This window comes from Scyliorhinus canicula, chromosome 6, assembly GCF_902713615.1.
Source record: "Scyliorhinus canicula chromosome 6, sScyCan1.1, whole genome shotgun sequence".
Taxonomy (NCBI): Eukaryota; Metazoa; Chordata; class Chondrichthyes; order Carcharhiniformes; family Scyliorhinidae; genus Scyliorhinus; species Scyliorhinus canicula.
Window position 1 is genome coordinate 12,745,027 of NC_052151.1, and position 26,718 is coordinate 12,771,744.

Consider the following 26,718-nt stretch of genomic DNA (forward strand, 5'->3'; position numbering starts at 1 on the left):
GACCCCTTCGTCGCGGCTGCCTCACCTGCACTCTGTGTGCCCTGTCCACCACCGGCGGGCGAGGGAACACCTTGTTCCCCAGCAGCTTCTGAAACATACCCTCCAGTTACGCAGCGGCATCCAGCCCCTCAGCCCCCTCCGGGAGGCCAACAATTCTTACATTCTGCCGGCGAGATCTGTTGTCCAGCTCCTCCTGCCTTTCCAGGAGCATTTTTTTGCTGATCCCTCAGCCTCCGAATCTCCACATCCGCCACCGTTTGAAAGTCTGCCTGCTCCTCCACCGTCTTCTCCAGCTTCTGGAGCTTCTCAGCCTGATCATCCAGCCTTTTGTCCCCCAATTGGTCCATCGACTTATGGAGCGGCTCCAAATTATCGCGCTTCAGAGCTAAAATGTCCTCCTGCATGGCCTGTAGCAGCTGCTCCATTGTAGGCTGGGCTGTCAGCGCCTTGCTCTGGACACCGGCCATTGGTCTCTCTCACAGCCTCCACCGTGCCCTTGTTTGACCACTTCTTCTGCTGTTTACGGTCTCTCTGGCTTCTTAAGTCCATACAACTCTGTATGGGTTCAGTGCCTGAGTACTATTGCTTTCCAGTTCCGCGCTCAAAAGCGCAAAAAGTCGGGGGGGAAAAGGTCCAAAAGTCCGACCGAAACAGGAGCCACCAAATGTGCGACCTACTCCCTGATAGTCACCACCAGAAGTCGATACCTTCTTGTATATTGCCCATTCTTCATAATGCAAGCTTAGCCAATTAGACATCTCTTTAAAACCTGCCTCATTGATAAAACTTTTCTTCCTTTATCCTCATGTCTGTTGTTCCAAAACCATGAGAAATCTTTGTACCTTAAAAGGCATGACAAAATACAAATTATTGTTGTCCAAACAACAATGTAGTTTGAGTCAAGAACTTAACAGAGTGAGATGAGCAAACCTGAATCTTCAACTGCACCCTTTTCCTTCAATTGTATCTCAATTAGGTTAATGACATTTTTTAAAAAATGTATTCTTTCACAGGGTGTGGGTGTCATTAGTAAGGTCAACATTTGTTTCCCACGCATAGGGCCCACATGACCGGGACGAGGATGAGTAGGTTTTTCGGGGGCGAGGACAGGTGTGCTAGGTGCTCGGGGAGCCCAGCGAACCACGCCCATATGTTTTGGGCGTGCCCAGCGTTGGGGGAGTTTTGGAAGGGGGTAGCAAGGACGGTGTCGAGGGTGGTGGGATCCAGGGTCGAGCCAGGCTGGGGACTCGCAATTTTTGGGATTGCAGTGGAGCCGGGAGTGCAGGAGGCGAAAGAGGCCGGTGTTCTGGCCTCTGCGTCCCTAGTAGCCCGGCGGAGGATCTTGCTTCAATGGAAGGATGCGAGGCCCCCAAGCGTGGAGGCCTGGATCAATGATATGGCAGGGTTCATTAAATTGGAGAAGGTGAAATTTGCCCTGAGGGGATCAGTACAAGGGTTCTTTAGGCGGTGGCAGCCTTTCCTGGACTTCCTGGCGGAACGGTAGGAAAATAGGCGGACAGCAGCAGCAACCCGGGGGGGTGGGGGGGGGGGGGGGAGAAATGTGTGTATGTGTTTATTGAATATGCCGGGTGTTTATTTCTTCTTTTTGTAGTTACTGGGGGGGGGGGGTTTCTTTTGGTTGTTGTCAATACTGGTTTCTTGTTGTTATATTCTGTTTTTGATATGTTTTGGAAAATCTCAATAAAAATTATTTAAAAAAACAAACAAACATTTGTTTCCCACCCCGAATTGCCCTTGAACTGACTGCAGAGTGCAGTTAAGAGTCAGTCACCTTGCTGTGGGCTAGGTAAGGACAGCAGATTTCTTTCCCTAAAGGACATTAGTGAACTAGAAATGTCTTTATGACGATCGTTGACAGTTGGCATGGTCACCACGGTACTGAGAATAGCTTGTATTCCAGAATTATTAATTGAATTTAAATTCTACCAGCTGCCATGGTGCGATTTGAACTCGCGTCTGCAGATTATTAGCCTTGGCCTCTGGGTTACAAGTCCCGTGACATTGCCACTGTGCTACCGACTCCCTTAGATTAGCAGTGTTGTCATTGGGGTTGTTTCGTCTATTGATGCTAATACAGTTTAAATGTGTGCTGTTAATACGTTTTGTATGTTACTGTTCATTTGTCAACTCAAATGGTCCTACCATTGCCACCACTGGTTACAAATATGTAAACGCTGCACCCTAATGGTATGTAGCTGTTAAATGCAGTCTGCTGTGGGAAAGTTTACATTGGCCTGTGTTTACTTCAAACTCTGCTTTCTCCTGTTTTACAGGAGACCGATTTTGTTTGTTTTGATGGAGGACCTGATGAATTTGATTATGTAGACCTTGATCACTTGCTACAAGCAAATGGAAAAACTGAATTTATCGAAGGCACGACTGAATCACATATCGCAACAGAAGCAAGTGAGAGGGAGAAAATAAACAAAGATACTGAGCAGGAAATTCCAGGTTCTGAGTTTAAAACTGCTCCCAAAGTGCCTGAAAATAAATTGGGAGAAAATAACGCAAGAGATGATAAGGAGGCAGTTCAGTTTGTAGAACCATCACGGATTGAAGATAAAGGAGATGAACTTGTAGATAGTATAATAAACGGTGAACAAATTCTTCATGTTGAAGATGGAGAATCTGAAGAAAAACCTGCTAATGTGGGTGAAAATGTTTCCTCTTTGGAAGAGCATCCAACAGAAGAGGATGGTAGTAGCCACGTTAAAGTGAGCGCACATTTGGAAACTCAGGAACTCCGTACCTCTCCTCCAAAAGTCATAGACCATGAGGAGTTTAGTGAAGACACCAAAGACACTAGAGTTACTCGGGGTGAAGTTGAGTCATTGGATAGAGTGGAACAGGGATCTCAACAAGATAAACGGGAGGACGTTTTTGAACTTGTGGGGTCTCCAAAATTAGAAACTACATTTGGGTCAACAATAGATGTGATTGTGGGAGATGATGACGTGACGAGCAAAGTGACCGTATTAGATGAAGATCCTGTGTTTGATTCTGAGCTGCAGAAAGAAGAATTAGTTGAGTCACCTGAGAAAGTACCTCTGCTCATGTATTCTGATCCTAAATTGCAGCAGCAGCCAGAGCTCCCAGCAAAAGACAATCTCCCAGAAGAGGATATTGGTGAAGACCATGCTGCAAAATTCAATGAGACTGACACTAAAATTACTGCTCAGGATGCTCATCTTCCAGTGACTCCTGTCAATTCAGAAAAGGGGCAATCATTGGGTGGGATAACTGAAGAACTTGTCAATATTGGAGATCAGGAGAAATTTCAAGCAGGACCGTTGGATGATGAGAACAGTCAAAAGGAAAGATTGTGGACGACTCTTGGTGACACTTTCTATGCAGTTGTAACCGGAGGCGAAACAACATCAAAGGTTACAGATGCTTACAGTTCTGATTCTGGAGAGGTTGAGGAAGATGTGAGGGCCGGAAGTGTTAAAGATTCAGGGGATAAAGACAGGGTATATTTGTTGAGTATGCCAGAAAAAGAGGTTGAAGATAAACTTCTGAATACAGCTGGTGAAGCAGTAGAAAACGATGATATGAAGGAGAAAGCTAGCATAGGGATGGAAGATTACAAAATTGGTACTAATTTAGAAACGTCCTATAAAGAAAATGAAGGATCAGAGGAGGATCACGGCATTCAATCCAAAGCAACGCATCAAATTCCTGGGCTAGAAAAAGAGAGTGAATCGAAAACAAATGGCACAACTTTTAATGAGGAAGTTGGCAATGATCAAGTGCCAGAAATAGATGACCAGAGTAGAGAAATTGAACAGCAAACTCTAAATTATCCAAGTCCTGAAAATAAATCAGGAACTGGGACAAATCAAAGTTCACAAGTATTTAATCAGTTAGAACAAGAAACTGAAATAGAAAAAATGGTTGATTCCGAGTTGAGATTGTCCAGAAATGTATCTACTGAGGTCTTAGATGTTGAAAATGCGAAGTTGAAATCACAAAACAAAACCCAAGCAGTCACACATGACCAGTTTTCTATAGAGGACCCCAATGCTAAACGATCACATGATGCAGATGATGCCAAGGAAGATCTTACGAACTCCAGTGCAAGCGGTGAAGAAGTGGATGGAAATAAAGACTACAAAGAACCTAAGGAATATGATTTGGCAAAGAATAACCAGAGAAATATAGGTCCATCTTCTGGAGATGATGTTGCAGATCAATTACAGGAAGAAATTAATGATGAGAACATTCCGGAAGAGATTGATACTGATCAGCCAGAAGAGCTATTAGAAGATGAGAACATTCCGGAAGAGATTGATACTGATCAGCCAGAAGACCTATTAGAAGATGAAAATGCTGCAGAAGCCAGAATAGTGCAGAACAGTGATTCTAACACCACTGATGATCAAGAAGAAGCTATAGATGATCAAGATTTAGATGTTGAAGCTGAGAACTTAGAAGAGGAGAGGAATACAGTGGAGCTAAATGATCTAGAAGATCAAAGCAAAAATGGGCAACGGGAAATACTTGTAAAGATGGACCATGAAGTTGAAGAGCACAGCGAGCTTGCTCAGAATATTCAAGAACTGTCAATCAAGACTGAAGGCCAAAGAGAGTCAGAACAGCCCGACCTCAAGCCTGTGCATAAGAATGCTCTGGATACCGATAATGAAGACCAAGTTCAGCATCTGAAATACCTCGCTGAGGTGCCACAGATGGATAAGGGCAATTTCAATGAAGGCAAGGGTCACAAAGCTGAAGAGAGCAGGTGGTCAGAGACAGACTCCAGTATTGAAAATACATCAAACCTGCCTGAGGTTGAAGAAAATCATACTGAAGAACCTGCCCATCATAGAAAAGGCATTGGATCAGAGGAAGAAAGGAAAATGTTTGCAGGTCAAAAATATAGTGAGGCAGTAGAACAACTTACTATTTTGAAAAGTTACCTTGATAAAGAGAGCATTGAACGCTTGAATAGATACCTTGACTCATGGCAAGTTCAAGATCTAGAGGCTATGCTTCATGATTTGAAAGAGAAACTTAGCCATGGCAAGTCATCCAGAACCAACAAGGAGGATATTGAAGAAGTTTTGGACTATATATTGGAGGAGTCTGAGACCAGCATTTTCAATATGTTGGAGAATATTTTGGATAAAAGATCTGCAGAAAACCTCTGGAAGACTAAGGAAAATTCACCAGAGTCTGATGAAGAAACAGTGCTTTTGAATGATCTCCAGGAACTTGTATTTCAATTAAGGGAGAAGTTATCAATCAGCAAGGAAAGTGATGCACTCATTCCTGGAAAGAGTATAGCAGCAGAAAGTGAACATCTACCCCATGGTAAGAGTTTAAGACTAATTTTTGATTTGGTGTGTATTTTTAGAAAAAGGTTTATTGTCACCTCCCTCCTCTAGATCCTGCATTCTCCATTACAGGAAGTATGCCAGTATCATCTATCAAGAATATCCCCCTGAATTCTATTTTAATTTTGTACCTCCCTAGCTCCACCATGAGAAAGTACTTTGTCTCCTTTTGTAAACCTCCCCACACACACGGCTGGGCTTAGGAGTTCTGTTACAGGACCAATTGCAGGTGCAAATTAATGTTCTATTGCTCTGTTACAACAGTGTATATTACTTGTGTAAAGTCATTTCCATTTCTAGCTTTATCCTCCTTGGGACTTGCACGCCATACACCATCCTTGCTCGAGAGGGATGAGAAGAAACTCCATTACCAGCTTTGTTCTGTGTCATTGTATAACCAGGTATAGGTGTGGCATGTTAGATAGCAAACCCGCTCTGTAATTCAGGCGTAACCCATGATCCTGAATATAGGAACCTGTTTAGGCCATTCAGCCTTGAACCTGTTTTGCTGTTCAATTAGATCAGTGGCTAATTGGATTCATCAACTCTAATTCTGTTCCACATACATTGATACTCTTATCTGTCAATCAATCTTAAAAATTTCCATTGACCAATTCACAGCCTTTTGTGGGAGTCAGTTCCATGTTTCCGTTGCCCTTTTGTGTGGGGGGAAAAAGTGCTTCCTGATTTCATTCCTGAGTGGTCTAGCTCTAATTTTAAACTTATCCTCTTGTTCTGGATTTCTCCACCAGAGAAAATAGTTTCTCTGTATCCTTCTTGAACTCTTTAATTATTTTAATGTCCTCAATTAGACCCTAGTTCAAATTTCTAAACTTAGAAATCAAACTATGTTTACAGAATCTGTCCTTGTAATTTAACAGTACAGTAGTCCCCCTTTATAACGCGGGTGTTGGGGTCCAAGACAGCCACCCGCGTTGTATCCGAGCCGCGGATATCCATGATGGAGGTTTTAAATTTATTTAAAAATCTATGCTAGCGCTTCCCATTGTGAGTCTACGGGGGGGGGGCGGGGGGAGAGGTCAGACCCCCGTAGACTCACAATGGGAAGCGCTAGCATAGATTTTTAAATACATTTAAAACCCCCATCGTGGATCCAATTAAAATTTCAGCGGCCGGCTCACTTTGATCCGGAGAGGGAAGCTGCTCTCTCACTGAAACAATCAGCCGGCCGCTGAAATTGACACTGCCGGCTGCTCCCTCCCTCCAATCCAACTTTTAAGTTTTAATGTTTCTGATTGGAGGGAGAGAGCAGCCGGCAGTGTCAATTTCTTTTTTTTCCCTCCGGCTTGCCCCTTCTCCCCCCACATCCTCCAACTAGACCCCTCTCCCCCCACACCCTCCGACTCGCCCCCTCTCCCCCCCAACACCCTCCGGCTCGCCCCCTCTCCCCCCACACCCTCCGGTTCGCCCCCTCTCCCCCCACACCCTCAGGCTCGCCCCCTCTCCCCCCACACCCTCCGACTCGCCCCCTCTCCCCCCCAACACCCTCCGGCTCGCCCCCTCTCCCCCCACACCCTCCGCTCGCCCCCTCTCCCCCCACACCCTCCGACTCGCCCCCTCTCCCCCCACATCCTCCGGCTCGCCCCCTCTCCCCCCACATCCTCCAACTAGACCCCTCTCCCCCCACACCCTCCGACTCGCCCCCTCTCCCCCCCCACACCCTCCGGCTCGCCCCCTCTCCCCCCACACCCTCCGGTTCGCCCCCTCTCCCCCCACACCCTCCGGTTCGCCCCCTCTCCCCCCACACCCTCCGACTCGCCCCCTCTCCCCCCCAACACCCTCCGGCTCGCCCCCTCTCCGCCCACACCCTCCGGCTCGCCCCCTCTCCCCCCACACCCTCCGACTCGCCCCCTCCCCCCACATCCTCCGGCTCGCCCCCTCTCCCCCCACATCCTCCAACTAGACCCCTCTCCCCCCCACACCCTCCGGCTCGCCCCCTCTCCCCCCACATCCTCCAACTAGACCCCTCTCCCCCCCACACCCTCCGGCTCGCACCCTCTCCCCCCACACCCTCCGGCTCGCTCCCTCTCCCCCTCTCCCCCACACCCTCCTGCTCTCCCCCACAGCGTCCAGCTCGGCCCCTCCTCCCCCACACCTTCCGGCTCGCTCCCTCTCCCCCTCTCCCCCACACCCTCCTGCTCTCCCCCACAGCTTCCAGCTCGCCCCCTGTCCCCCCACACCCTCCGGCTCGCCCCCTCCCCACACCCTCCGGCTCGCCCCCTCCCCCCCCTCTCCTCCCCCGTCCCCCAACACCCGCAGGGCCCCCCCCCTCTCCCCCAACACCCGCAGGGCCCTCCTCTCTCCCCCAACACCCGCAGGTCCACCCTCTCTCCCCCACACCCACAGGGGGGTCTCCCCCACACCCGCTCCCCCCAACACCCGCCCCCCCACCTCTCCCCCCCCCAACACCCGCAGGACCCCCCTCTCTCCCGCAACACCGGCAGGGCCCCCCTCTCTCCCCCACACCCCCAGGGGGTCTCCCCCACACCCACAGGGGGTCTCCCCCACACCCGCCCACACCCGCTCCCCCCCCAACACCCGCCCCCCCCACCTCTCCCCCCCCAACACCCGCAGGGCCCCCCTCTCTCCCGCAACACCCGCAGGGGGGTCTCCCCCACATCCACAGGGGGGTCTCCCCCACACCCGCCCCCTCCTCTCCCCCCCTCCTCTCCCCCCACCAACACCCGCCCCCCTCCTCTCCCCCCCCCAACACCCGCCCCCCTCCTCTCTCCCCCCCCCCCCCCCCAACACGCGCCCCCCTCCTCTCCCCCCCCCAACACCCGCAGGGCCCCCCCCTCCCCCCCAACACCCGCAGGGCCCCCCTCTCTCCCCCAACACCCGCAGGGCCCTCCTCTCTCCCCCAACACCCGCAGGTCCACCCTCTCTCCCCCACACCCCCAGGGGGGTCTCCCCCACACCCACAGGGGGGTCTCCCCCACACCCGCCCCCCTCCTCTCCCCCCCAACACCCGCCCCCCCTCTTCTCGCCCCCCCAACACCCGCCCCCCCTCTTCTCCCCCCCAACACCCGCCCCCCCCTCTTCTGCCCCCCCCAACACCCGCCCCCCCTCTTCTGCCCCCCAACACCCACCCCCCCTCTTCTGCCCCCCCAACACCCGCCCCCCCTCTTCTCCCCCCCCAACACCCGCCCCCCCCTCTTCTCCCCCCCCCCAACACCCGCACCCCCTCTTCTCCCCCCCCCCAACCCCCGCCCCCCCTCTTCTCCCCCCCAACACCCGCCCCCCCCCTCGGCAGTGCCAATTTCAGTGGCCGGCTGATTGTTTCAGTGAGAGCAGCTTCCCTCTCCGGATCAAAGTGAGCCGGCCGCTGAAATTGATACTGCCCGCTGCTCTCTCCCTCCAATCCAACTTTTAAGTTTTAATGTTTCTGATTGGAGGGAGAGAGCAGCCGGCAGTGTCAATTTCAGCGGCCGGCTCACTTTGATCCGGAGAGGGAAGCTGCTCTCACTGAAATAATCAGCCGGCCGCTGAAATTGACACAACTGACAGTTCGGGTCCATAAGCCCCCCCGCGGTATATCGCGAACCGCGGTATTGCGGAGCGCGGTATAACGGGGGACTACTGTATCATTCTCAAGTATCTGTGCTGTGACACCTCCCCATATCCTCTCAACTTCCCAACATCAAAATAGTAATCTTTATTGTCATAAGTAGGCTTACATTAACACCGCAATGAAGTTACTGTGAAAGGTCCCTAGTCTCCAATTTCCGGCTCCTGTTCGGGTACACAGAGGGAGAATTCAGAATGCCCAATTCACCTAACAGCAGTCTTTCAGGACTCGTGGGAGGAAACCGGAGCACCGGGAGGAAACCCGCGCAGACATGGGGAGAATGTGCAGATTCCTCACAGACAGTGACCCAAGCCGGGAATCGAACTTGGGACCCTGGAGCTGTGAAGCAACAATGCTAACCACTGTGCTATCGTGCCGTATATCCTCCTTGAGGTGTGCTGTCCAGAACTGAACTTGCTCATTCTCGCCACTGTCTCATGCGCCCTGTGCACCACCTTAAACTGAACCAGGCTAAGCCTGGCACAAGATGAAGAGGAATTGACCCTGCCCAGGGTGTCTGCCTATAGGCCCTCATCCAGCTCCTCACCCAGCTCCTCCTCCCACTTGCCCTTCAGCTCTTCCACCGAAGCCTCCTCCGCCTCCTGCAGCTCCTGGTACATGTCCGATACCTTTCCATCCCCTACCCGCACGCCCGAGACCACCCTGTCCTGTATCCTCCGGGCCGGTAGCAGCGGAAATTCCCCAACCTGCTTCCTCACAAAAGCCCGGACCTGCAGGTACCTAAAGGTATTCCCTGGGGGCAACCCAAATTTCTCTTCCAGCGCCCTCAGGCTAGCAAAAGTCCCGTCAATAAACAAGTCCCCCATCCTTTTGATACCCGCTCTGTGCCAGTTTAGGAACCCACCGTCTATTCTACCTGGAACGAACCTGTGGTTGTTCCGTATCGGGGTCCAGACTGAGGCCCCTACCTCCCCCTGTGCCGTCTCCACTGACCCCAGATCCTCAATGTCGCCATCACCACCGGGCTCGTGGTGTACCGTGTCGGTGGGAGAGGCAGCGGTGGTGCCGCTATCGATGCCCCCAGGCTAGTATCCCTGCAAGACGCCTCCTCCAACCGCTTCCACGCGGCCCCCCCCCTCTACTACCCATTTCCGCAGCATGGATATATTCCCTGCCCAGTAATAGCTGCAGAAGTTCGGCAACGCCAGCCCACCCCGCCTTGACTACGCTCTAAGAACAGTCTCTTAACACGCGGGGTCTTGTTTTCCCACACAAATCCCGTAATAATCCTGTTCACCTGCCTGAAGAAGGACTTGGGGATGAGGATGGGCAGGCACTGGAAGACGAACAAGTACCTGAGGAGGACCGTCTTCTACACGGATTGCCAGGGAAAGCGGCAGCATGTCCCATCTCTTAAAGTCCTCCTCCATCTGATCCACCAGCCGCGCTAGATTGAGCTTGTGTAGGGCATCCCAACTCTTAGCCACCTGTATGCCCAAATAATGAAAACACCTCTCCACCATCTTAAGCGGTAGCTCTCCTAGTCTCTTTTCCTGCCCCCTCGCATGCCTCGTTCCTCGATGTAGCCTAAAGTACTCCGACCGCAGCCGGTTCGGCGACACACTCGCTACAGGGGCCTGATACAGCAATTTAACCCACCCTATGAATTCCTCGCTAAATCCAAAACTGCCTAACACTTCCCACAGGTACTCCCACTCCACCCGATCAAAGGCTTTTTCCGTGTCCATTGCTGCCACCACTTGCATCCCCTCCTTCCGAGGGCATCATGATCACATTCAGGAGCCTCCGCACGTTCGTACTCAGCTGCCTGCCCTTCGCAAACCCCGTCTGATCCTCATGAATCACTCCCGGGACACAGTCCTCAATTCTGGTGGCCAAGATCTTGGCCAACAGTTTGGCATCTACATTAGGAGCGATATCAGCCTGTAGGAGCCACATTGCAACGGGTATTTGCTTAAGGCTGAACAAGATCAGAGCCTGCAACATTGTCGGGGGGAAGGATTCCCTTCTCCTCAGCCTCGTTGAAGGTTCTCAACAATAATGGGCCCAGCAGCTCTGAGAATTTCCTGTAAAATTCTACGGGCTATCCGTCTGATCCCGGGGCCTTGCCCCCCCGTCCCTAATTCCCCCAATTTCCCTGGCCGCCTCTCTCTTCCAAAGTTGGTACGCCAGCACCCTGCTTACCTTTTCCCCATACTTGTAGACCGCTCCTTGTACCTTCCTCCACTGAGCCTCTGCCTTCCCTGTGGTAAGCAAGTCAAACTCCGCCTGCAGACTCCGGCGGTCTTTTAACAACTCCTCCTTGGTTGTTTAACAATCCATATCTCCTGTCCACCCTAAGTCTCTCCCCACCAACCTCTCCCTCTCCATCCTATCCTTCTTCTCCCTGTGGGGCCTGACTGAAATTAGCTCCCCCCTGATAACTGCCACGTGCCCGCGTCTCCCGCATACTCCAGCCCCCCAGCCGGAGGCTCCTCGTCCCGACCCTCACCCTAGTTGAGCATTCGCTTAACCCCCCCCCCATTGCATTCCCGCAAGTCAGCTGACTCATGCTGACCCCGGCCGCTCTCGCCTCTACCTCCAATGTCCCTGTTGGCTCCCTCTACGTGTCTCCAAACCCCCCCCCCCAACTAAGTGAGGTAGAGAGAGTCCTCCCCTACATCCCGTGTGTACAGAGAAAAAGAAAATAACTCTCTCAAACAAACAAACTTCAGGTTCTACCCCCAACGTTGAGCGAATAAACTGCTCTCACTGTCTGGCCCGACCCCATCACCTGTGATGCAGCTCTTCCCAACTGCGACCCAGCCCAGAACCCCAAGGGCCCAGGGCACTGGGAGCAACAAAAACAAAAGAAAACACGGGGAGAAAACCCAACATAACACCCCCCCCCCCCCCCCCCCCCCCAGCCCCCACCACTGGTGCCCCAACAACATGCTGCAGTCCATTAGTTCGATTCCAGCTTCTCGTTCTTTATAAAAGTCCACGCCTCATCTGGCGTATCGAAATAGTGGTGCTGGCCCTGATATGTAACCCACAGCCTCGCCAGTTGTAACAGCCCGACCTTGGCCCGGTTGAATCCTGCCCGCTTCTTGGCCAGCTCTGCACCCCAGTCCTAGTTAATACGGATCTCACGGTTCTCCCACCTGCTACTTCGTTCCTTCTTCGCCCATCGCAGGACACACTCCTTATCGGTGAAGCGGTGGAATCTTACCACCATAGCTCTCGGCGGCTCGTTCGCCCTAGGCCTCCTGGCCAGGACTCTGTGTGCCCCATCCAGCTTTCCCAGCATCGTGGCCACATACGCACCAGCATCCGACCCCTCCACACCTTCAGGGAGACCCAGAATCCACAGGTTCTGCCTCCTTGACCTGTTTTCAAGGTCTTCTAGTCTCTCCTGCCATCTTTTGTGCAGAGCCTCGTGCGCCTCCACTCTAACCGCCAGGCCCAGAATCTTGTCCTCATTATCAGAGGCCTTCTGCTGCACCTCCTTGATCGCCGTCCCCTGCATTTTCTGAGTCTCCACCAACCTTTCAATAGAAGCCTTCATAGGGGCCAACATCTTCGCCTTTAACTTGGCAAAGCAGCTTCTGAAAAATTCCTGCTGCTCCCATGACTACTGGGCCCACGCTGCCTGATCCCCGCCCACCGCCATCTTGCTTTTTCGCGCCCGTTCTCCTCTCTTCTCTAAAGCCAGCTTTTTGATCGCCCCACTCCTGGTCCACTCCATACAGCGCTGGGGGACCCTCACTGCTTCCTTCCCACACCGGGAATCGGCGTCCAAATGCCGCTGGAGCTCCTTAAAAGGGCCCAAAAGTCCGTTATCGGCGGGAGCTGCCGACCGTGCGACCTATCTAGGCATAGCCGCAACTGGAAGTCCCATATTCCATTACCTTTTTATATTTGTTCAGTGTATTTTAGTGATTTGTGGTATGAACACACAAATCCCTTTGCTGATCCATAGGTTCCAGTCCCTCCTCATTAGGAAAATGTTCCTGTTGTTCCCCCTCAGACCTGAGGTGGACGAGCTCATACTTCCCAGAGCAAGTAGGGTTGTGATGATTGGGGATTTCAATTACCCAAAGGTAGACTGGGAAACGGATAGAATGTGGGGCATAGAAGGGGAGAAATTCCTGTAGTGTGTGCAGGAGAACTTTCTGGAACAGTACATTTCCAGTCCTATTAGGGAACAAGCTGTGCTGGATCTGGTCCTCGGAAATGAGGCAGGGCAGATGGAGAACTTCAGGGTGACGATAAGCAATTTTCATTTTTTTATAAGGGCAGCACGGTAGCCTTGTGGATAGCACAATTGCTTCACAGCTCCAGGGTCCCAGGTTCGATTCCGGTTTGGGTCACTGTCTGTGCGGAGTCTGCACATCCTCCCCGTGTGTGCGTGGGCTTCCTCCGGGTGCTCCAGTTTCCTCCCACAGTCCAAAGATGTGCAGGTTAGGTGGATTGGCCATGATAAATTGCCCTTAGTGTCCAAAATTGCCCTTAGTGTTGGGTGGGGTTACTGGGTTATGGGGATAAGGTGGAGGTGTTGACCTTGGGAAGGGTGCTCTTTCCAAGAGCCGGTGCAGACTCGATGGGCCGAATGGCCTCCTGCACTGTAAATTCTATGATAATATAATACAATTCAATATTAAATTGTAAAAAGATAAAAATCAGTCACAGATTAAGATCCCAGATCTTAGGGGTCTAAAAGTTGAACTGGAGCAGGTTGATTGAAAATGCAATTTGTGGATAAAACAGTGGTTGAAAAATGGGAGACTTTCAAAAGAGATATGAATAGGGTGCAATCTGGGTACATACCTATGAGAAATAAATACTGGGTATCCAAAGCTTGAGGGCGCAATTCTCCCATCGGGAGACTAAGTCCCAACGCCGGAGTGAAAACCGGAGTGTTTCACTCAGGCGCGGAGGCCGCTCCCAGCCCCCTATTCTCCCGCCCCCGGGGGGGTTAGGAGCGGCGCCGCGTAAATAACGTCACCCGCGCACGCAGATGGATCTTGTGGGGCGGCGGAGGAAAGGAGGTCCTCCTTCAGAGAGGCCGGCCCACCGATTGGTGGGCACCGATCGCGGGCCAGACCTCTTTTGAGCCCCCCCTCCTCAGCGTTCCCGCGCAGTTCCCGCCAGCAGTGACCAGGTGTGGACGACGCCGGCGGGAACCTGTCGTGTTGGGCAGGCCGCTCGGCCCATTCTCCCAGCGGCCAGCTGTGAATCTCGCCGCGCTGGTTGTGTTCCGTGGATCGGCTGTGCCTCCCCTCCCCCTCTGCTCTACCGATTGCTGGCGGCGAACACGTCCTGGAGCGAGCTGGTGAACGATTTCCACGTCTTGTGGAAGCCCTCTTCCAACCAACGGATGGCAAACCTTATCTTCTCCAGTTGGAGGAATCCTGACAGTTCGACAGCCAGTCTGTAGCTCTTTTTTAATAAACATTTTTCTTAGGGTTTTTCTTTATATCCAGAACAAAGATGAAAGTTAACATACACATAAACTGTATGGTTACCATTCACAATATACATTGGTTACAGTTCATATTTCTCTGTCAGTGCTGAGCTTTGACTTGGCCTTCTGATCCCAACTCCCCCCTTTCTTCCCAAACCCCCTCCCCTTCTTGTGTCTGCCGTCTTTTCTTTGTTTGTTGGCTCTTCCAATCTGGACCTGTTGGGGTGGCATGGCTGCTGGCTACAAACAGGTCTTGGAACAGATTGTCTGCACCCTGCCCACCAGGGAGAGTGGGAGTGTGTCCCACCTCTGAAGGTCCTTTTTAATATCCTCCACCAGGCTGGTCAGGTTCCATTTGTGGACCATGTTCAGTCATGGCCGATTTGGATCCCCAGGTAGCGGAATTTGTTTTGGGCTTGTTGAAATGGCAGCCCTCCAGCTCTGCCCCTCCCCCTTGCGGATTCACCAGGAAGATCTCGCTTTTGCTCAGGTTAAGTTTGTAGCCCGAGAAGGTTACAAACTCTTTCAAAAGCGCCATGATTTCCTCCATGCTGCTTGGGGTCTGCGAAGTAGATGAGCAGTTCATCTGTATAGAGTGAGACTCTGCTCTCTGTCTCCTCTCCGGATCCCCTTCCAATTCTTTGCCGCTCTGAGCGCGATCGCTTGTGGTTCAATCACAACAGGGACAACAGGCACCCTACCTTGTGTCTCTGTGCAGCTGGAAGTACTTAGAGCTGGTGGGTATTCGTCCATATGCTCGCCATGGGAATGCTGCACAGGAGTTTCACCCAGGCAGTGAACCCTGTTCCAAACTTGACCTGTTCTACTACCTCTATGAGGCACTTCTGTTTGTCTCTGTCAGGCGCCTTTTCTGAATCCAGAGAGATGATCGCCTCCAGTGTTCTCTCCCTGAATGGGGTCATTATCAAGTTCAGAAGGCGCCTGATGTTAGCTGTCTACCCTTTTTTAGAATTAGAACAGTACAGCACAGAACAGGCCCTTCGGCCCTCGATGTTGTGCCGAGCAATGATCACCCTACTCAAGCCCACGTATCCACCCTATACCAGTAACCCAACAACCCCCATTAACCTTATTTTTTAGGACACTAAGGGCCATTTAGCATGGCCAATCCACCTAACCCTCACATCTTTGGAATGTGGGAGGAAACTGGAGCACCCGGAGGAAACCCACGCACACACTGGGAGGACGTGCAGACTCTGCACAGACAGTGACCCAGCCAGGAATCGAACCTGGGACCCTGGAGCTGTGAAGAATTGATGCTAACCACCATGCTACCTTGCTGCCCAAAAAGCCCTTAAAGCCCGTCTGGTCTTCTGCTACCACCCTGGTACGCAGTTCTCCAGCCACCTGGGCAGTATTGTCACCTCTACGTTAAGCAGCCAAATAGGTCTGTAGGACCCGCATTCTGTTGGGTCCTGGTCTTTTTTGGGTATCAGCGCGGCAGGGTGACACTAACTCTTTCAGGTCACTCTGACTTTTCTCCTGAAGGTAACTTAGTAATTTATCCAAATTTCCTATTACTTCCTCATTGTCCAATCTAATTTGAGGAATGTCAAATTCTGAATCATGTGGATTTATCACTTCTGAGTTATAATGACTAACAGATCTTTCCTTCTCTCCCTATCAAAGTACTCTTTGAGCAGATTAACATGACACATTGTGAGTTTTCCTTCTACCTGGCGTTCTTATCAAATAATTCACGTCATTCAATTTCCTTTTGATTTGATAAGGCCCACTAAATCGTGCTTTTAATGGTTCACCTAACATTGGTAATAATACTAAACCTCTCTCCATTAAAACTACACATTTTTGTTTTCTTATACACCTCTTTTGTTTCAACACAGGCTGTGACAATTTGAAATGCTTTGTAGCCAACTCACCAGCCCTATTTAATCTCTCCCTAAAACTTTACACCTAGTCCAACAATGTAGTCTCAGAACACTAACGAACCAGTTCCCTTTAATTCAAATGGCCGTAGGTGGCATGGTGCGCAGTGGTTACCACTGCTGCCTCACATAAGACCATAAGACCAGCCTCCCCGGACAGGTGCCGGAATGTGGCGATTAGGGGCTTTTCACAGTAACTTCGTTGAAGTCTACTCGTGCCAATAAGCGATTTTCATTTCATTTTCATTTCAAGACATGGGAGCAGAATTAGGCTACTCGGCCTATCGAGTCTCCTCCGCCATTTAATCATGGCTGAGATTTTTAGCATCCCCATTCTCTTGCCTTCTCCCCATAGCCCCTGATCCCCTTATTAATCAAGAACCTATCTATCTCTGCCTTAAAGACACTCAGTGATTTGGCCTCCACAGCCTTCTGCGGCAAAGAGTTCCACAGATTCACCACCCTCTAGCTGAACAACTTCCTCCTCATCTCTGTTTTAAAGGGCCTGAGATTGTGTCCTCTGGTTCTAGTTTTTCCTACAAGTGGAAACATCCTCTCCACATCCACTCTATCCAGACCTCGCAGTATCCTGTAAGTTTCAATAAGATCCCCCCTCATATTTCTGAAGCCTAACGAGTACACCCAGAGTCCTCAACTTTTCCTCATTCGACAAGCTGGTAGTGCAGTGCACTGTTGCTTCACAGCGCCAGGGTCCCAGGTTTGATTCCCGGCTTGGGTCACTGTCTGTGTGGAGTCTGCACGTTCTCTCTTGCGTGGGTTTCCTCTGGGTGCTCCAGTTTCCTCCCACAAGTCCCAAAAGAGGCGCTGTTAGGTAATTCTCCCTCCCGTGTACGTGAACAGGTCCTGGAATGTGGCGACTAGGGACTTTTCACATTAACTTCATTGCAGTGTTAATGTAAGTCTACTTGTGACAATACTGATTATTAAAAAAGCTCTTCATTCCGGGGATCATTCTTGTGAACCTCCTCTGGACCCTTTCCAAGGTCAGCACATCATTCCTTGGATACGGGGCCCAAAACTGCTCATTGTACTCCAAATGGGGTCTGACCAGAGCCTTATCCAAGTACATCTCTGCTCTTATATTCTAGCCCTCTCGACATGAATGCTAACATTGCATTTGTCTTCCTAACTGTCGACTGAACCACATTAACTTTATGAGAATCTTGAACTAGCACTCCTAAGTCTCTTTGTGCTTCTGATTTCTTAAACCTTTTTCCATTTAGAAAATAGTCTGCCTCCATTCTTCCTACTAAAGTGCATAACCTCACACTTTTCCCAATTGTATTCCATCTGCCACTTCATTGCCCACTCTCCTAGCCTGTCCAAGTCCTTCTGAAGCCCGCTGCTTCCTCAATACTACCTGCCCCTCTACAGATCTTTGTATCATTTGCAAACTTAGCAGCAATGTTCTCAGTTCCTTCTTCCAGATCATTAATGTGTATTGTGAAAAGTTGTTGTCCCAGCACCAACCCCTGAGGCACACCACTAGTCACCGGCTACCATCCTGAAAAATATCCCTTCATCCCCACTCTCTGCCTTCTGCCAGTTAGCCAATCCACTATCCATGCCAGTATCTTACTCTTAATACCACGGGCTCTTAACTTATTTAACAACCACCTATACGTCTGTGACATGTACGGTGAATTTCCAGTCCAGGCCAATAAAAATGTTTTTTATTTTTGCTTGAATTTTCCTACTCCTAAAAGACCCCCTACTGTAATCTCATTCGCTACCTGTAAAATCTCCTTTCTCTAGCTCACTGGTAATAGCACTTGATGAACCTCTGCCCATTTCTCAACTGCCTGAATATGCTATGGTCTCCATTTCCTCATTAATATTATTTCTAATATAATAACACTCTGGTATACACTCAGATTCAAATTCTGTGCATACTTTCTGATAAAATTGCTTTATCTCTGAATCGTTTTGTGTTGTAATTCTACCAACTTTCCTGAACTAAAGAAATCCGCTTCATACTGCACCTGCTCTTATTCTTTATCAGCCATCTAGTCAAAGATTTTTTTCTGATAACTGAACCTCAGCCTCCCTATCTTTACTCCTTGATTCTCCTCCTCCTGTCTCAACCTGTTGCTTTGTGATTTTGTTACCACACAATCTGGAAGCATCCCAGGATATGCTTCCTGTGGGTTCACTTTCCACTGCTTTTCAACCACAGTAGACATCGCTCCCACCTACATCGTTACCCAGGATAAACTTTACCTCTGAAAAAGGACATTTTGTATATTAATCTTACCAGCAGTATCACCAGACTCTCTAACCTTGCCTTACATAATGGAATACGACTCACTTCACCAGTAATCCCACATATTAACAACTTTTATGGCAATACTCTTTCTGAACGAAATATATCCTTATCTCTCACCATGAAAGATTGACTTGCTCCTGAATCCTGTAAGATTATAACTTCCTTACCCACTCCACCTTGTACACAAGTAAATGTTACTCTCACAAATAAAATCTTTAAAAAGATCATCCGACTCTGAACTGACTGTACACTCTTTACACCTCTTCAGTTGCAACATGGTTTCTTTTGCCCTTTAATAAACCCCAGTGGCTTTTCTTGTTTTACCGAGTCTGTCTTGCCAGTACTTTTCTTAAGCCACCAATGCTGCGACTTTGTGTTCAATTTTATGACAATAAAATCATTTCATTTTTCTTATCTCTCTTCCACCACTCTTTTTAACCTGAGGCAAAATCTCTTTAATATTCCCTTTGTGCTGCTGGGTAACAGTGACATGTTTACTTTTGGTGTGGGTGTGAATGTAAACAGCAGAGGATGGCTTTAATCTATCCACCTCTGGGTTATGAGCCCAGCATGCTTCCGCTGCACCACTCTTCTCTTTGCTTTAATATCCCCTTTCATATTCTCTCCTTTGCCGTGACCACCTGTGGATTTCTCAAATCCCAGTTTGGTTCCGTCACAGATTGAAATTGATGTCGGAGGGCGGCCTGTGGCGCAGTGGTTAGCACTGGGACTATGGCGCTGAGGACCCGGGTTCAAATCCCGGCCCTGGGTCACTGTCTGTGTGGAGTTTGCACGTTCTCCTGGTGTCTGCATGGGTTTCGCCCCCACAACCCAAAAGATGTGCAGGTTAGGTGGATTGGCCACACTAAATTGCCCTTTAATTGGAAGGGAAAAAAAATAATTGGGTACTCTAAATTAAAAAAAAAGAAATTGATGTTGGAAACCAAACTTTGATTTATGAAATAATTAAAAATCATCTGCCATTTCTGCTGCCAGTCGAACAGTTTTAACTATTTGCTCTTCCACATGAGTTCTCATTACTACGGAAGTGCATCTTTAAATTCCTCTAGAATAACTGTTTCCCAGAGAGCTTCATAAGTGGTCTATTTTTAATACTCTTATAGGATCATAGAATTTACAGTGCAGAAGGAAGCCATTCAGCCCATCGAGTCTACACCGGCCCCTGAAAGAGCACCCTACCCAAACCTCCACTCTACCCCTGTAATGCAGCAACCCCACCTAACCTTTTGGACTCAAAGGGGCAATTTAGCAGGGCCTATCCACCAAAGCTGCACATCTTCAGACTGTTGGGAGAAAACGTTAGTCGATATTAAAAAAGGCTTTGTTCTCGGGAAAAGTAAACTTCAATTGGGTGGCAATGGGTTTTAATACTTTGACCCCATTTCCCCATTGCATAGAAAGAGAAAGAGGGCTGTGTGGAGTGGCAAATTGCATTGGAATTGCATTGTCAACCATTGAATGATACGTAATTAGATTACAAAATTAGCGCTGGACTCTTGAACATGCGGCTCCTTCACTGCTTGTACTTCTCGATATGCTCCCGTGCAATAATCAGTCTCTGGATCTGAGCAGTGCCTTCGTAGATCTGGTAGATTTTAGCATCTCTCATCAGTTTCTCCACAGGATATTCACTGTTGAACCCGTTGCCTCCGAAGATCTGGACGGCGTCACTTGCGACCTGATTGGCAATATCGCCTGCAAAGGCCTTTGCTATGGAGGCGTAGTAAGTGTTCCTCCGGCCCTGATCCACTTCCCAGGCCGCTCTCTGGTAACCGAGCCGAACCAATTCCACCTTCAGAGCCATTTCCGCCAGCAGGAAGGAGACCGCCTGATGCTCGGCAAGTACCTTTCCAAAGGTTTTCCTTTCCAAAGCATATTTGGTAGCTTCATCCAACGCTCTCTGGCCTAAACCAACTGCTCCAGCAGCGACCGGTGGTCGGTCTTATCGAACGCTCCCATTGCAATTTTGAAGCCAGCCCCCTCTCCAACGAGGACGTTCTCCTTGGGCACTCGCACATCTTCAAAGACAATGCCTCTGGTATCTGAGCATCTCTGGCCCATGTTCATCTCCTTTCTTCCAATGTGGATTCCGGGAGAGTCAGCATCCACAATGAAGCCAGTGAAGGACTTGCCGGCAGAGGCTTTGGGATCTGGGTTCGAGCGGGCCAGGAGGAAAAACCAGTTATCCACCTATCAAAATTATTTTGGTTGACTCTCTGTCTCCTCTCTTTCCTTTGTTTCCGCATTGCTGCTCTCTTTCCATTTCCTGCATTTCTATTTGTTTCATTTGTAATTGAACTTTAGCTAATTCCAGTCATTCAGACCCTATCTCTGACAAATCTAAATGCTGTGCAATCACTGTAAATTATCTCCACCATAGGTAAAGGCAGGGAAAGGCATGTCCGCCAAATCCGAAAGCTTTGTTTTGACCACCCAGTGTGTGCTCTTCCACACTCTTAGCCACTGAGCAAGTATTTCACAAATCACCCCCTATTTAAACTGACAGAATTCAACATCTGAAAGAAAGCACCAGTTCCACACAGGAAAATTCAATAATCACAAACCAAACAAGGAAGTATACTTTTTAATCCCAACAAAGAGCCTCCTATTTTTGTTAGGGTGCAGGAGGGGTTGCACATTCTCGTGTCTGCGTGGGTTTCACCCTCACAACCCAAAGATGTGCAGGATAGGTGGATTGGCCCTTTAATTGGAAAAAAAAATTGGGAACTCTGAATTTTAAAAAAAATGGATACTGGACGAGAAATTCGAACAATTTGTTAAAACTGAAGAAAAGATACTTCACCAGTAGGTATATTTTATGTTACAACCAACTTTAATTTAAACACAGAATTAACCACATTAAAATCAAATATCTTTACAATTAACAGTTAGAATATTATTTTTTATTATTGTCACAAGTGGGCTTACATTAACGCTGCAATGACGTTACTGTGAAAAACCCCACATTCTGGCGCATGTTCGGGTACACAGAGGGAGAATTCAGAATGTCCAATTACCTAACAGCACGTCTTTCGGGATTTATGGGAGGAAACTGGAGCATGCAGAGGAAACCCACGCAGACACGGGGAGAACGTGCAGACTTCGCACAGGCAGTGACCCAAGCTGGGAATTGATCCTGGGTTCCTGGGGCTGTGAAGCAACCGTGCTAATCACCGTGCTACCATGTCGTCCCACCCCACTAAGTCGTCCCATGACCTGCTTAGCTTGGACTAAAAACAATCCCTGAAATGATCTATACCCCAGGGAACTGTCCAAATATAAAGAAGATTCCATTATGCGTCTATATGTAAATAAGGAAATGGTTAGCATCAATAATTACCTCACTTTTACAGCACCTTAATTAAAACTTTAGTATACCCAGGGTTTTTCAATAACATTATTCCAACGAAATACAAAATATAGTGTATAACAATGTCCTAAGTTCATCACATTGACCTGTGCTCTTACCACTACCACAGGTGCAGGATAGTGCATCTCACCGTGCAACTGTCTGCATACAGTGCTGGAGTGAGAGCCTGGATGAGGAGCTCAAAACCCATGTGTTGCTTGAACCCATAAGCTTCTGATCTATGGGTGAAAATGTTACTGAATGGGCCAGAAGGAGTCGGCAACCCTGACCTGCCTTGGACAGTACCAACCAGGGCCAAAGCTGGGACCATCCCCATCTCTTTCTGATGGGATAAAGCCATGGCCCTCATCTTGTGATTACCACCTCCTCCAAGACCAAGTTTGGGGACTTGCTGCACACAACCTGGACATTCATCTACAGCATTAGGTGGGGAAGAGTGTGGTGTAGTCCTCATGTGACATAGTTGTCAAGGCTAATCTACCGGAAGCCCAGGCTAATGTTCTGGGAACAAAGGTTCAAATCCCTTTTCACAGCAGCTGATGAAATTTAAATTTGATTAATAAATCTGGAGTATAAAGCCAGTCTCTCAAATGTGGCCGTGACAACTATCATCGATTGTCATAACCCATCGGTTCACTAATGTCCTTTCGAGAAATAAATCTGCTGTCCTTACTGGGTCAGGCCCACATGTGACTCCAGACCGCGGTGGTATGGTTGACTCTTAACTGCCCTCTGAAATGGCCTACTAGCTACTCAATTCAGAGGCAATTAGGGATGGGCAATAAATACTGGCCTTGCCAATGACACCCATGAAAGAATTAAGAAAACAGACTGATTCAGTGTGCCACCCTCCTTTTCCATTTTATACTGTAAGTTCAACATACAAATATTGCAGCATAATGAAAAGAAGCTCGCTCCCCTGGTCCCCTCGTTACCAATACTGAAGCATCTAGGACAAAGCAGCCTGTTTAAGTGGCCCCCATTCACTTAAACATTCACTCTCTCCCCCCACCGACACACAATAATAGCAGTGCGTACCGCAACTCACCAAGGCTTCTTTGACAGTCCCATGAAGCTGAAGGGCAGCAGACACATGGGAACACCACCACCTGCAAGTTCCCTTCCAAGCCACTCACCCCTCCTGTCGTGCAAATATATCACCATTCCTTCACTGTCGCTGGGTCAAAATCCTGGAACTCCCTAACAACACTGCGGATGCTGATACACCACAGGGTCAGGGTCTGCAGCGCTTCAAGAATGCAGCTCAACACCACCTTCTCGAGGGCATTTAAGGATGGGCAATAAATGCTGGCTTAGCCAGTGACGCCCACATCCTGTAGCATGGTAGCATGGTAGCATGGTGGTTAGCATCAATGCTTCACAGCTCCAGGGTCCCAGGTTCGATTCCCGGCTGGGTCACTGTCTGTGTGGAGTCTGCACGTCCTCCCCGTGTGTGCGTGGGTTTCCTCCGGGTGCTCCGGTTTCCTCCCACAGTCCAAAGATGTGCGGGTTAGGTGGATTGGCCATGCTAAATTGCCCGTAGTGCAAGGTTAATGGGGGGATTGTTGGGTTACGTGGGTTTAAGTAGGGTGATCATTGCTCGGCACAACATCGAGGGCCGAAGGGCCTGTTCTGTGCTGTACTGTTCTATGTAAAAACAAATGGGACTAGTCGTGGCCTCAGTATCCTCAAGATGGGATAGTAAAAATAAAAACATTTGAAGTTACTTCTGTCCTGATGGATTGAAAATGAAGCTGGATGTGTTCTATCTGGGGCAGAAGAGCTGAGATAGAGATGTTCAAAATGAAAAATGTTTTTGATAAGGTGAATAAGGAGAAGTTATTTCCTGTTTATGGAAACCAGAGGACACTGACTCAAGGTGGCTGGCAAAAAACCAAAGACAATGTGAGGAGAAAATTGTTTCCATCATACCACCTCTGGCTCTTTTGTCAATCACTTAAACCACAGAAAGTGCTGTACACTGCCAAAGTGGGGTGGGAGCAGATTGAACGGTAACATTTTCAGAGAGTTGTTAAAGAGGAAAACATTTTCAGAGCTATGGGGAAAAAGCACGATGGGCCGAATGGTCACTTGTGCTGTATCATTCCATCACTCCCATGCTCACTGTCATATGTTCACACATGAAAAATACCAAATACAGAGTGGAACATTAGCCCAGCCTGAGTCACAACGTTTAGTATGCAAAGAGGCAACATTTGCAAAGAGTGCCAAAATAAAGAACAGTGCTTATTAAATGCTCACGATAGCTCAGTGTCATTCAGTAAAGGCCCAGGATTTGTACTGATGTGGACTGAGTTAAACCTTGGTTGAGCTTGTGGTGAGAAGGGAGAACTAGTTTAAAACTGAGAAATGGTGACGATCCATAGTATTGGCATCAAGAATAAGAGAGAAGGCCAGATGGATCAGACATCCACGGTTAATTACATAAGAAATAGGAGCAGGAATAGGCCATTTGGCCCCTCAGGACTGCTTGCTATTCAATAAGGTCATGGCTGATCAGGCTATGGCCGTAACTCCAGTTTGCAGGAAAAAGCAACGTAATTGATTGCCACACCATCCACCAGCTTAAACATTCACCGTCTCCACCACTGACGCAGAGTGGCAACAGTGTTTACCCATTGCACTGTAGCAACTCACCAAGACTTCATTCAAAGCACTTTCTGAACCTGCGATCCCGTACCACCTGGAAGGACAAGAACAGCAGATGCATGGGAACATCTCCAACTACAAGTTCCCTTCAAGCCACACACCCAACCTGAGTTGGAACTATATTGTTGTTCCTGTACTATCGCTAGGTCAAAATCCTGGAATTCTCTCCCTAACAGCATTGTGGGTGTACCTACACCACATGGACTGCAGTGGTTCAAGAAGGCAGCTACTCCATAAACTCTTGACTCCCTTGTGAATCAAAAAGCTGTCTAACTCAGACTTGAATATATTCAGTGACCCAGCCTCCACTGCTCTCTGGGGAAGAGAACTCCAAAGACTAACAACCTTGTGTCAGAAGAAATGTCTTCTTATCAGTGTCCCAACTAGGATACCCTTTAGTTTTAAACTTTGCCTCTGAGTTCTAGATTCCTCCACGAGAAGAAACATCCTCTCAGCACTTACCCTATCAAAGCTTCTCAGAATTGACACCAAAGAGATGGCCTGAAAAGGCTTTGGATGAACAGAATTTCTGTTCACTAATTCAGTCCCCAGCCAGCAACTCTATTCCTTTCCTTGGCAATTGTCAGAGACTGAACCACACGGTTTGCAGCCTTAGTGTCATACTTGACCCCACAATGAGCCTCTGACCCCATATTCATGTTACCACTAAGATGGCCAATTTCTATCTCTAAGATTTTTATCTCTGTACCTGCCTCAAATGCTACACTGCTAAGACCCTCATCTATGCAGCTGTTGCTTATTGACTTGACGACTCCAATGCACTCCATGCCGACCTCAAATCTTCCACCCTGCATAAACTGGAGGTCACCAAACTCCGCCTTTGTACTAAGTTGTATCAAGTCCCATCCTTTTCTTCTATTCTTGCATGGGGTGTGCGTGTCGCAGGCAAGACCAACATTTGTTCCCCAATCCTAATTTCCTCCAAAGTTGTTGGTGAGCCACCTTTATGAACCATTGACGTCCATTTGGTGCAGGGACATCTTAGTTCTGTTGGGAAGGGTGTTCTAGGATTTGACCCATCGACAGTGAATGAACAGTCAGGATGGTGTGTGACTTGGAGGGGAACTTGAGGTGTCATCTCGAAGAACAAGGGCAGCATATGCAGGTTTGGAAGTTGCTGTTAAATATTGTATGTTGGTGGTGGATGGGGTTCCAATCAAGCGGGCTGCTTTGTCCCAAATGGTGTTGAACCTCTTGTGGGAACTGAATTCATACAGGCGAGTGGAGAGGATTCCATCACACTCCTGACTTATGCCTTGTAGGTGGTGAACAAGCTTAAGAGAGGGGGTTACTTGCTGCAGGATTCCCAGGTTCTGACCTGCTCCTGTAGTCGCACAGTATTTATTTGGCTGGTCTAATTCACTTTTTGGTCGATGGTAATCTTTAGGATGTTGGTGGTGAGGGATTCGGTGATGGTAATGCCGTTAAATGTGAAGGGAAGACAGTTAGATTCTCTCTTGTATGAGATGTTCATTGCCTAGTACTGGTGTGTGAATCTTCCATCATCCCTGTGCTCACTGACATTAATTTTGGGCTACAAGTCACCTTGATTTTGTTTTTGAATATGTCCATGACTTTGCCCGTTCCTTTCCTGAAATCGTCTCCAGGTCCACAATGCTTGAGATGTCGGAGTTCTGACCTCTTGAGCATCCCCAATATCCATCGCTCCACCATTGGCACATGTGCCATCAGCTGTCAATATCCTCCACTCTTGTATTAGCTGCTTGAACCCTCCCCCCAACTTCTTAAGGCCCTCTTAAATCATACTTCATTAACCAACCTTTGGGTCATCTTCGTTAACCTAAGATTAGGTGTCAAATTTTGTTTGTTATGACTCCTTGGAATGTTCTACTGCATTAAAGGTGCTATGTAAAAGTACAAGTTCTTTAGGTGGCGGCGGCTTCGTGCAGGGGCTCCAGCCTGGCAACCCTGGTCACGGCTCCTCTACCGCTGCCGCTGGCCAGGTACTCCACCAGCCCGGTAGTGGTGGCGACCCTGCGGATATGGGGCCAGTGGAGGAGGCATTTAGGGGAGATGGGGCATCGGTTTGGGCGCCAATCTGCGACAA

General features: G+C 49.0%; 1 protein-coding gene and 1 pseudogene across 1 annotated transcript in view; one reads left to right on the forward strand and one right to left on the reverse strand.

The window, feature by feature from the left end:
* Positions 1-26,718, forward strand: part of mia3 (MIA SH3 domain ER export factor 3) — a 198,645-nt gene that overhangs the window by 11,803 nt on the left and 160,124 nt on the right. The window contains exon 4 of the mRNA XM_038798968.1: positions 2,295-5,334. Coding sequence (XP_038654896.1) covers positions 2,295-5,334 — 3,040 coding nt within the window. The remainder of the gene's footprint in view (positions 1-2,294; positions 5,335-26,718) is intronic.
* LOC119966887 lies at positions 19,704-26,300 on the reverse strand (annotated as a pseudogene).